Raw genomic sequence first — 12,648 nt, 5'->3', positions numbered from 1 at the left:
TGAGAAAAGACAGCATGAGATAAACTCTTATTTTACTGAATTTCTGGAGTGCATCAGGTGATCTCTAACAGATCTCTAAACCAAATCCTACCTTTCTTTTCTGCTTTATTGCATGGTTGTTTTCCTGTTGTAAAACTGATTTCTTAGCCACAAACTGCCCGTTGTTATCTCCAAAACACCATTTGTCTGGTCTCAAATCCCAGTCAAGGAACAAGAAATCAGCTCTGTTTTCCTCATCTGGTTGCCTTTGACTGAGCTGAATTAGAGCTCCAGGGTGCAGTGGCAATTCTGCCTCGGATCTCACTGAGCCGTGGCCTCGCTGTGCTCAGCAGCTCTCAGAGGAGCAATTATGGCTCCTGAGGGGTGATGGGAGCCAGGGCGTGGAGAAGTGTCAGGCTGAATGGCAGAGAGCTCCTGCCTAAGGAAGGGTTTCAGTAAAATGTTAGTGCAGGTCCAGTGACCTGAAAGAAAATGGAAAATGTGGCTGGTGTGTTAGAGCAGCCAGGCAGCTGCTGCAGGGCTGCTGCACAGGTGAGCCTCAGGGAAAATACCTGTGGGAACCAGGTGTGCAGTGACAAACAGCCCTGCCTCCTGCCTGACTCCATCCTAAAAGGGAAAATACCCACAGGATTCCTGAAGATGCTTGTTGAGTTCCTCAGACAGGTACATGGAGTCTGGTTTTAATATCACTAGTGCTTCAGGCACAAACACGGTTAAAGAATAGATTGTTGTGAGGCACTGTATTCATAAGGAATATTAAAAAAAACCCAAAACAAACCCACAACCCCCCTACTCTCATGGCATTTAAGCAACAGATTTAACTCACCTCCAAAATTTGCAGTGCTATGTCGCAATAGGACATGAAATGAACGACATGCACAAGCTGAAAAGTACAAGGTAAAAAGAAGGTAGTTTATTTTCAAACTCCAATATTTATAGACTTTCAAAAGTGACCATGGATTGGAGGATGAAATTGCCACCTCTCCAGCCACACTGTTGGTCAAACCAACAGTCCATCAAATTTCTTCTCCTCCACAAAGGAATGCAAAACAATTATTATTTACATGAAAAGTGTGTGAGAAACTCCATTACAAAAACATAAACATCAGAAGGCTTAGAAGAACAGGGTGACAGTGCTACAAAAACTGCCACAACTTAATTCTCCATTTCTTGCCACCAGTATATTCTCATGGACTTGCCAACCATGTATGCAATTAGTGCAGCTTTCTCACTGGCTTCACATGAGAACTGAAGTTCACAGCAAAACCTCACAGAAAAAAATTCAATTATTTTATAACTGAATCACATTTTGAGCTGCCTGCTGACTGCTGGGGCATTGCTCCCTCCATGGCTGTCTCTGTTTTTCACAGGCACCACCACGATTGAGAAATACGACCTGAGGACCAACAGCTGGATCCAGATTGGGACCATGAACGGGCGGCGGCTGCAGTTTGGGGTTGCGGTGATCGACAACAAGCTCTACATCGTGGGGGGCAGGGATGGGCTCAAAACCTCCAACATCGTCGAGTGCTTCAACCCTGTCACCAAGGCCTGGACCGTGATGCCCCCGATGTCAACGCACAGGCATGGCCTGGGTAAGGGGGGCTCTGCCTCTGCAAACCTCCCAGCACACACACAGGGGTTGGATTGAGTGCAGCACTGCTGAGAAAGCTTCTAACAGCATGCAGTGACACGCAGCAATATTTGTAGAGGACGGTTTTCAAAGAGAGATTTGCCCATTGCCATGATTTGATGATTTTATTCGTATCCACCTAACTAGCACTGGTGTTCCAGAGTTAATTTTTCTTGTAGGAAATTCCAAAATAAAAGTTATAGTGAAAAGAATCAACTTCACATGATTTAATGGTCAAGGGATATGTTTGCAATACAATAACAACCTGATTTTATTGGTTTTTTTAAAATAAATTATGAAATAAGCCCAGAGATATCAACCCCCTCTGTAACTCAGATCAGGGCATTACCCACACTGAAGAAAACAGTGTATGGAAATAAGTACAACTTCACCAGTTCTAATGTTGTAATTACAAGAAGTTTTACAGAGCTCTGCTGTGGCTTAGTATCTATGGGTCTTTTTAGTGCAAAATAATCCTTAATATAATTCACACTGAAGGAATAATATGAATATGAAATCTAGAATTTATTTCCAGAACTATAAAAAATAAAGCTAAGTTTACAGATGAGTAGACTGTAACAGAGGGAATATGATGATTTCTGAACAATTTATATATCCCAGACCTAATGAAAAAGCTAGCTTCTCTTAAGCTAAAGAAACAGGTATTGCTTGAAATCATCAGTAAGTTCAAATGTTCTGGAATATTTTTATTTTTATGGATAATAGAGGAAGATTGAGCCAGAATTATTTGGCAAACCAATGTGGCCTATGTCACCTTCTCCACTGCCTGACAGAGAAAGGGTCGTGCAGGGCTCTTACCAGCTAGAGCACAAAATTTATGAAACCAAATACTAGTAGGTGGCAAAGGGGAAGAAGACCAAACAGATGAAATAATTTGCATTGAAATCCTTGTAATTCCTGACTGCAGGGGCATAATTCTCCCTAACAAGTAGGTCACAGCCATAAATTGGAGTGCCCAAAGTTTGGCTTCAATCTGTGCCTGGTTTGCAAAGCTGCCTCACTCTTACAGCCCCCATTACCTTCAGGGAGATTCCATGGAGCTGGTGCTTTTGAAGAAATCAGGCCATGTATATTTAGGCCTGAAAGACAGATTTAGAAAACTTTTAAGCAGCTGGATTGAGACATTTTGCCTCACCTAACAAAGGGAGCAAAGAGCAGCAGCAGCTCCCAAAGGGAAGGCACCAAAGCCCTTCTCTGGAGAAGGACAATGGCCCAGGCTTTGTCCACACAGAACTCTGCAGTGACAGCCAAGCTGGCCCTCCTGTGCCTCAAGGACAGCAGGCAGGAGCCAGCTCTTATCCAAAAGGCATTAAAATGTTGTGGAGCTTTAGCTGGTAAGGACAGCCAGCTACCCACCCACCCAGGCTTCAGCTGGCAGCACTACAGAGCTTCAGCTGGCTCTGAATTAGGAGAGGTTGTTGGTTTGGGCATATTTTTCATTGCCTGACTCGAGTTTTGCCTTTTTGTAGGAGAATAGCATCGTTCCCCAGTTAGGGGCTCAAATTTGTTTCAGAGCAAGGTCACCAGAAGTGAAAGAGATAAAGTCCAAGAAGAGAACATCAGAACTAAAGCAGCTTTCCTCTAATCTTTTGGCAAAAGATAATGGTTATTTAGAAGAGGACTGTATGTGAAGTGCTTGTTTATCTCAATTTATTATTCCAAATGAAAAGGCAGCTTTCAGATCATTTAATACCAGCCGAAATTGCTTATCTGCATACAGGGAATTAACGCACGAGATGAATTCACCGCTGGCCACTGAAACCAAGAGATAATTTGTCCCTAATTCTATCTCTCAAGGAGTAGCAATGCTTGAAGGACCAATGTATGCAGTTGGTGGCCACGATGGCTGGAGTTACCTGAACACAGTGGAGCGCTGGGACCCGCAGGCTCGGCAGTGGAATTACGTGGCCAGCATGTCCACCCCGAGGAGCACCGTCGGGGTGGCAGCACTCAACAGCAAGTATGAACACAGGAAAACCTCTCTCTGGGCTTTCATTGCTTCCTTCCCTGCAAATGCAGCTTCTTGAATTTTATTTTCAGGCTTATGGTTATTAATGACCTCAAGGAAACAAAGAGAAAAATCTAATGTGTAGCAATAAGAAAGGAAAGCCTTTCCTCTGCTGTGTGGTAAATCGATTTCAGGCTTGCAGTCAGGTTTTGAAAACATTTCAGCCCTTTTAAATTATAGCAATGTGAAAATGTTATTACATGCACACCAGAATTTTACCTAGAATGTAACATATGGGGATATAAAACCAGCTACTTAAAAATATATTCTGCATTTATGTTTACACTTTAAAATCATTGTGTCTAAATAGACTTAATGTGTACGGAAACAAAGTCTTTCCCTTGTCATACAAATTCACAGCCAATTTTTAAAAAGGTGTATGAAGTGTTTAATGGAAAGAAGAGGAGTTTATTAATTAGGTATGGAATAAACAGCCTCTTATAAATCTTATCCTATCCAGATTTGCTCCACCCTCCATCTCTCGCTTAAATACATAAAATCAAGTGTTAATGTATTGAAACATTCTGCTAAGATGCTAAAGCCACTCAAGCCCTTTTACATGGGAGCAGACAACTGTGGATCTTACAAAAACCTTGTAAAAAGCCTCTGGTTATGGAGAATACAGTTTGAGCCAACATTTCTTATTTAACCCTGTGGGAAGCTCTTAGCAGTCTGTAGGGGCTGGGAACACTCAGTTACAGGCAGACAATTGCATTTACCTGGAGTCTTTGCCACTGGCTTCCCTGATCTCTTTGTAAATTCCCAAAAAAGAGAAGGATAAAAAGCAGAAACAAAGCTGTCAGCAAAGGGATATTTGTAAATGCAAGCTGGGGGTTTGCATTCATACAATACAGGATTCAAAAAGTAGAGGCAGAAGTGCCTCTCCAGGTCCCTGCTGTACCTCAGAGGAAATGTTCTCAGCAGAAACGCCACCAGAAACTCCTCCTGGTGCCTTCCACAGCAACAACATGCAGGAAACCACTTTGTCAAAGAGGAAATCAGCCCGATCCTGACTCTGTTCTCAATCATTGCTGATACAAACTGTCTCCAGCAGGGCTTAAATCACGTCTGTTAGTCTGGTGATGTAATTTCTGGCATACCAGGAGATCAAATATCCATCACTCAGTGCTACTGCTGCACTCCAACCAAGAGAATGCTTCTCCTTTTCCTGTTTCCCTAAACCACACCATATTTTTTCCTGTTTAACCCCACCAGAAAAGCCTTTGCATATCTGTGGAGCAGCACTTTTGGACCAATAAATGGTCCATTGAAAACATCAGTCAATCATGCTATATTTGGTCTTTTCCTTAGAGAATGGGAAACACCACCGAGTTTGTAGACATGTTGTGGAAAACAAAGGATCCCAACCCATCAGTTTGTATACACAGAGATTTCCTTGCCCTGTGAAAGCTGGGTAAACAAGCAGGCTATATCAATGGCATGATGTGAAAAGAAAATAAATCAAAGCCTCAAGTTTTTTATGGATCAGACAAAAAAACTGCACAACCAAGCTCAATTTTATCAAGTGAACAAACATTAGGGGAGAGAGAGATGGGGATTTTTTATTATTCTTGGTGAACAGAAGAATCTCCTAGTTTAAATATGCACCAGAGAAATCTGTAAGATTTTTAAGTCTCTGGAATAAAACAGGCATTTCTAAAGTAAAATTCAGCTGATCTGGTTTACACGATTTACTCTGGGCAAGTTCCACATTTCCCCAGGTTTTTAAGAAGCTGCACTAAATAAATTAAATTTCATGGCAGAAAACAATAACAACGGTCTGAAAGGGAGCAGAAAAACCAGCACGTTCAACACCTGAACACATCTGAACACATCTGCTATTACACTCCGTCCTAGTCCAGCAGCACCCAACTCAGCTTGAGACCAGAAACAAGTTCAGGCTTTGGAAAATTCATTGACAAAGAGCCACAACCCTTGACATTTTTTAATATGGATCACCACAACTTATTCCTACAAGTTGCCCCAATTTTTTAAACAGGGATTACCACAATTTATTCCTACAAGTTGCCCCGACATCAGCTGTTTAAATCTCTGTCTGCTAAGTGCCTTTGGGCTAAATAGACAAGGTGACACACGGTGGTACCTTCTGTCCAGCAGATTTTCTTAAATACAGGCTCAGAGGAAAATATATTTACTATATGTTTTATATATGTTTTTGATAGCTATTCAAGTTGTTAAAGTTAACTGCAGAGGAAAAACTTTTAATGTGATAATATGTCAAAAACTCTGTAACCCTGTCCCAGGGAATGCCACCATATGTTTCAAACATATGCAGCATCTTTCAATTCAACTCTTTCTATTGGCTCACATTTAGAGGACCTGACATGAATTTTTAAGCTTAATTTTCATATGTGGCTGCTTGAACATTTCCACTGCAGGTGAAGAATGTAACTTCATCTAATGTGGCTTTATGTTAGACGGCAAACAGCTAACATGCTTGCCTTTGAGCAAAGGAAGTTCCAGAGCACAGCAAGTAATGACAATTTTAAAGTGGTCTGAATGAAGTCAGCCAGATAAAATTCCTATTAGTGGGAGAATAGAGACTGAAATTGTTCTCCTGCTTGTGGGTTGCTGTCCCAGGCTGTACGCAGTTGGTGGGCGAGACGGGAGCTCCTGCCTGAAATCCATGGAGTGCTTTGATCCTCACACAAACAAGTGGAGTTTGTGTGCCTCCATGTCCAAGAGGAGAGGAGGTGTTGGTGTGGCCACCTACAATGGGTTTTTGTACGCCGTGGGAGGCCACGATGCTCCTGCTTCCAACCACTGCTCCCGCCTGTCCGACTGCGTAGAGAGGTAAGAAATTATTTTGCTTTTTTTTCTTTTCTCTTTACATTCTGGGAAGGGATTCTAGAATAAATTCTCTTCACAGCTGGAATGTTGTGTTTGTAAAACATATCCCACCTTTTTGAAATAATATTTTGAGCAGGAATTTCCAACTGATTTCCAATACTTTTGTGATAACAAACGAATTAAACCTCTGCAGCAAATTCCTCCCTTCTGCCTGAGCTACCTAAGAGCCAGGTAAAAGGAACTGAAGTATTGAGACAAGTTAAATATATGACCTTCCTATTTCTCAAATGCCAGAACTCAGGTTTAGGCTGCTTGTGCCATGTGCTGTAGGAATGAAATACTTTTCAGTTATTCCCCCAGTAATTTGACTGATACTGATAAAAGTTGTAAAAATATAAGAAATATCACAGAGTCTTGTCATTCGGGCAAAAGAAAGGAAAACTGAGCGGGTGTTAAACCCTGCTGTGAACAACAATGGCCAAATTCTGTTCTCAGTTAGATGGGGTAAAATCCACTGCAATATATTGGAATAGATCCGAAGTAAAATCAATATTAAGGTAAGATGCTGCCACGCGTTTCATGTGAGAAACTTACAGCTGCTACACAAGATATTTAACTTCTTTTATAGTAAACTTCTCTGGAAACATTAATTCTGACAATAAACAGAAAACCGAAAGCTTTATGGAGGAAGAAAAAAATAATATAATGAAATTAGTTTTGCTGAATCAACTGGAGGCCATGCTATCACCCCTCAGGTCCCATTTGTGTTTAAAACTTATTGATGGCTTAATGTAATTGAAATTAAGAGGCTGTAATCAAAAAGTGAAAATAGGGGCATTTTCTGTGTGCTTGAAGGCCCCTCTAGTGGCTAAATCAAAAACTGAATTGTGGCATTCACATTCTCTGAAAAAATCCCTTTGCCCAGGATTTTTCTCCTGGGAAGCTGAGATGCCTCAGAGAAAAGGAAAACAATTCTTATCTCATTTGCTTCTCCTGTGTTATGCTCATGTGGAATGTGTTTGGGGATTGTTTACCCACAGGTGATTGTTTCCTTGGATTCTTGTATGAGTTGTTTTCACTCTTTGGCCAATCAGTGCCAAGCTGTGTCAGACTCTGGAAAGAGTCACAAGTTTCCATTATTATCTTTTTAGCATTGTGTAAGTATCCTTTCTGTATTCTTTAGTATAGCTTAGTATAGTATTCTTTAATATCATATAGTATCATAAAGCAATAAATTAGCCTTCTGAGAACATGGAGTCAGATGCATCATTCCTGCCTTCTTCGGGACATTCCCAGCAAATACAATACTGAATCACATCTCAGTTCTACTTGTTCAGGAAAGCAACATAGGAGAAAACCAGCAAATATCAGCAATTTAAACCTGAAATGTGTCTCCACCATGCATTTTTTCTGAAATTGATCCCCACATTTCCTAGGTATGACCCCAAAACAGACGCTTGGACCACCGTGGCCCCTCTGAGCGTGCCACGGGACGCAGTGGGGATCTGTCCCCTGGGGGATAGGCTGTACGCGGTGGGCGGCTACGACGGCCACTCCTACCTGGACACCGTGGAGTCCTATGATGCTCAGAACAACGAGTGGACAGAGGTAAAATGGGAACACTGGTGATGCCTCAGAAAGGACAGGGGCTCTTCCTGCAGCTAGGAACAATTCTGTCCAAATAACCGTGAAATTGTCGCCGGTTTGGGGAAAAGCGACATGTCAGGATGTAGGTAATACTATAAAATACTTTAGGTGGGCTTCAATGAAATATCACTTTCCTCTCCTGCAAAATAACCACGTAAAACTTTTCACACTGAGGGGTGGAGGAAATGCATGGGCAAGGAAACCAGCTTGCACAAATCATTTTGGGTTTTAAGTGTTCAGATTCCCTGTTGGTAGATCTGGTGTGTTTGTCAGCCATTCCCTCTTCTGGAGGCACCTCCCAACTTTTATATTTATGGCTCTCCCCACTGAGCCCAAGAGGAAATCCCTGCACTGCCAGGATCCTTTTGCAGCCACACAGTCCCTGGTTTTGGAACACTGGATTTGAAGGCCTTTGAACACAGCAGGGGGACAACACCAGGCTAAACACTTTTTTAAAAAAGCCCAAACTGTGTTTTCATACCTTAGTTAAACCTATTTTTTTTTTAGCATTACATCAGTTTGAATAAATAAATTGCTTTCCCATTAATCTGAAAGTAATTTCTTCTTGTCCTACCCATAGGATGGTACTAAAAATTTCCTCATTTTTCTTTTCCTTTTCCTTCCTAGGAAGTTCCTGTCAACATTGGCAGGGCTGGAGCATGTGTTGTTGTTGTGAAGTTGCCCTGAGGACTGTAAATGATCATGAAACCGAACTGAGTGGAGTCTCAGAAGTCAAGAAACATTTCCAGGACAGTACAGACTGCACGCACCTCAGCAGCCCTCTCTTACAGACAATATTTATCCCTGAGCCATCTCATTACAGCACAGAAGTGGCTTCCTGCATCACAAAAATCAGAAAACTTTGCAGAAGTGAATTACTTGGTTATGCCTAATATGTAAAATCCAGTAAAATGGTTTAAATGTTTGAATGGTTCAGGTTTGTTACAAAATTGTATCTGTTATTTATAAATTACAGCAGTGAGAGATGTATATAAGATTTCAAACACTTTTTTCCATTCTATGTTGTCAGGAATGCTAAAGTTTATAAAAAAATCTTTTATATTTTAAGTACATGAAAATGACTATGAAACACCTCCAACAGGGAACTGCACAAAAAGAAATATTTGCTTCTAAATATTACTGTCAACAGAATATTCTCTGCAGAAACAACTTAATTTCTATATTCAGAAATTACACTCCTAAATTAACTTTAAAATCAAATCAGAGAAGTAGATAATTTTTGTTCTTTACCATCCAACACTGCTAGAACTGTGATGGAATATCCATTTTTAGCAGTGTATTGAATTAAATAGTAGGGTTAAGGTACCTTTATCCTATTGTGTGCCAGCAGAAAGAAATCTCTCTTGTCAAAACATAATGCAAATATAATTTGCAATAATTTTCAGTGCATAGATTTGTGATATTTTAATGCTGCTCTGTGTGTCAGGTTACTCATGGATTTCTCTTTGCCCACTAACCATCTGTCATGTGTTAAACTAATCTGACTATTCTCGGGATAATAACCATGCATTAAATTTTAAAACAATCACACAATTACATTCCTTGACTATAACTTACAAAATGAAATTTTTATATCATATTGATATGACAATCTTTGACCTCAGCTGAAGATTACCAGCTTTCTCTCATGTACAGTAGAAATATGGTAAGGAATAAACCACACCCACTGTGTAACTTTAGATGCCATTTACGTAAACCTGTTCATCTGGAATTAGTGGAATGATAAGAATCAAGAACGAACAGGAAAAGGATCACCTGAGAACAGCACATAGTATTCCACCTGCATGATATTTTCTTTTTGTGTGCCAATTTCTACTGGTTTGCTTTAATGTCATTTTTTATAATTTCAAATGCTGAAAGTGTATTCTAGAAAAAAAGAATGTATGTAAGATATTCTATGCTGTAAAGCACAATATTTGGTCAGTATCCACCTCAGTGTTTGTTATGTTGTTGTTTTGTCAGTATCAAAAAATTCAGGACAGGGACAAAGATCTCTGAATGTGTATGCTAACTTTCCTGATAGAAACTGTGGTTTCAGATTTTAGCAATATGCTATTTTAAAACAAATTTATAGTATTAAACCTATTGAATGCCTCTAAAGAAAAAAAATCTCATAAGCATATTTATAAAAAGAACATTTTTAACTTTAAAAATCAATTATGTTTATATATAGCATGCTACATTCAAATAAACTTTAATTTCTCTGCTAAGAAAATTTTGGACTATATTTTATGTTTGGACTATATTTGGACTACACTTTCAAAACTAGAAGACACAGAAACATCAATCTCATTTTTGTACTCTAAAAGAACAAAAGATGCACAAAAATCCCCTTGCCAAGCAAATGGGGAATGAACCCCAAAGCAGCTCGTGGGTTCCAGATGCCACATCAGAAGAATACCATTAAATATTTTAATTTCCCGGCAGATCAAGGATCTGAAGCAAACACAAGGGGCCAAGCACAGACAGAGAATCTGCCCCGTGGCACTGGGGAGTGGGAGGTGGGTGTTGTTCCTCTCTCTTTATCCATAGGGAAGCTGTCTGTCCACCTACCCAGAACATCTTCTTGCAGCAAACACTAACTTTTAAACATTAATAATAATAATTCTAACTCTTTCCCCCTATTCTCTGTCATCCTGCTTTGGTCCTGCAACAGCCACGTGCAATCTTTTGTAGGAATGAGGGTTTGTGTGGATGCAGGGAGAGGATCCCTGCTGCTTTTCACTCAGGCTCTAAATCATGCTTTTCTCCTAAAACAGCTCACCTCTGCTTCCAGGAACCAGCACAGCCTCCTGTGTTTGGAAAACACTGGCATTGAATGCTCGTTTTGAAAATTCCAACATAAAAATGATACAAACAATGTGCAACTTGATGCCAGCATGGGCAGGAGGCACATCAGGACAGACGGACAATGCCAATGGGCCTGACCCACTGAGCCTTTGCAGGGAATTTGAAGTTTTCTTGGGAAAAAGAAGGCAGAAGCCTCAAGTGAGAGGAAGCAGCCATGGCTCCTGAGCCAATTGAGAGGTTTATAAATAAAAGCCCACCTCCAAAAACCTGTTCAAGTCTCTAGTACCTGAATCCAAACACACAGAATCTTTGAGAGATGACACAGAACTCCCCTGCCTTTGTCCCCTTCTCAGCTTGTAAATTTTATTAAATGCTCTATCAGTAAACAAGACAGGAAACACTTAGGGAAAACACTTAGATATAAACAATTCCCTTAAATATCTTTGAAAATACACACTGCCATTTCTGTAATTTAATAAAGGCTCAGAAGGAGTATTAGAACACTTCCTCTATTTCTTTACAGCTCTCTAAAGAAATCGTGTCATGAGGTTTGCTTATGTAAAAAATAACATAAAGCAGAAAAAATATGTCATGCTTTTAGCTGGCAGAAATCAGCTCGATTTATCAGTTTAATAAATTCAGTAGCTCTTCCCAGCATGAACCACAATCTCTGAGGCAGAGCATGTGAATATTTGCACGTGTGTGTTATGAGATGAGATGCTCTCATTTCTGTGGCAAGGCTGCAGTAACAAGTGCATTTCTTCAATTTTAAGTTTAAGGTTGCAGCTGGTTATGGAAACACCACCAAGATAAATACAGGTATGGGGAAAAGGGAAAGGATGGGAAGGATATGGTGGTTTTAGTACTGAACTTTAAGGGTTTTGTTTTGTTTTTTTGTACAGCAGTGAAAAACCACGTGAAAGGAAACCAGCACTCCACAAAAGGAAATTGGGTTCTTTACAGGAAGGTGGAAGGAAAGAAAGCAAGAAAATTGAAGGTTTAGGTGATAACTCTACATGAGTTGCACTAGCAATGATAATTTATGTAAATAGGATGTATGGGGAGCAGGGATACCACTTACTCCTGAAATCAGTTCTGGGAAAGGCTGAAGATGCAGCTTAACCCTATCTCTGTCTAGTAGGAGATCTTCAGGACAAGAGCATAAGCCCAGAAAAGTCCCTCCCACAACTTTAGCAGTGATACTTGGAGGAAAGCAGTATTAGAGCTATTTACAGCTGTCACAATAAAAATAAATTACATTCCTGATAGAATATAATTTTCAATTTCTTGCATAACACAGCTATGCTAAACCACAACCTCAATTGATCAGTTCTGGGTGACTTCAAATTGTACAAACTAAGGATTGAACAGCCTCCATTCAGAGTTTACAGGAACTTAGTAAGGATTTACTCAATACAGGCAGAAACACAAGATTTTTTTCCCTGACAGGGTCACACATACTACATTTTCCACATAGGACATTTCAGTGTGAATTTCCTTAGAGTTGCTTGATGTTTGCCCATGAATTTTTCACTCAGGGCAGACATGACACTCTGATACCCATTTCTTAATAATGAGTCCTCTCTTCCTCAGCAAATTGGATAAAACTTTTCTCATGCCCCCGTCCTTGCAAAGTCCTGAGCATCAGGGCTTTGAGCAAGACTCGAGCTCCGCTCAGGCTGTTTGCCATTCAGGCTCTGCTCAGAAGATGGTGCTG

At 40.3% G+C, this 12,648-nt stretch overlaps 1 protein-coding gene across 5 annotated transcripts in view; it reads left to right on the top strand.

The window, feature by feature from the left end:
* KLHL4 (kelch like family member 4) overlaps nucleotides 1-10,356 on the top strand; it is a 72,912-nt gene extending 62,556 nt beyond the window's left edge. For 4 of the 5 annotated variants that reach the window (XM_038122826.1, XM_038122827.1, XM_038122823.1 and 1 more), the window contains 5 exons: nucleotides 1,371-1,595; nucleotides 3,452-3,614; nucleotides 6,264-6,476; nucleotides 7,910-8,081; nucleotides 8,748-8,807. In XM_038122826.1, coding sequence (XP_037978754.1) covers nucleotides 1,371-1,595; nucleotides 3,452-3,614; nucleotides 6,264-6,476; nucleotides 7,910-8,081; nucleotides 8,748-8,807 — 833 coding nt within the window. Of the gene's footprint in view, nucleotides 1-1,370; nucleotides 1,596-3,451; nucleotides 3,615-6,263; nucleotides 6,477-7,909; nucleotides 8,082-8,747 lie in introns of all 5 variants that reach the window. The other variant, XM_038122822.1, reaches the window with a different exon arrangement.
* Nucleotides 10,357-12,648: the final 2,292 nt, after the last annotated feature.

Source organism: Motacilla alba, chromosome 4A, assembly GCF_015832195.1.
Source record: "Motacilla alba alba isolate MOTALB_02 chromosome 4A, Motacilla_alba_V1.0_pri, whole genome shotgun sequence".
Taxonomy (NCBI): Eukaryota; Metazoa; Chordata; class Aves; order Passeriformes; family Motacillidae; genus Motacilla; species Motacilla alba.
This window is presented reverse-complemented; position numbering and strand designations above follow the sequence as displayed.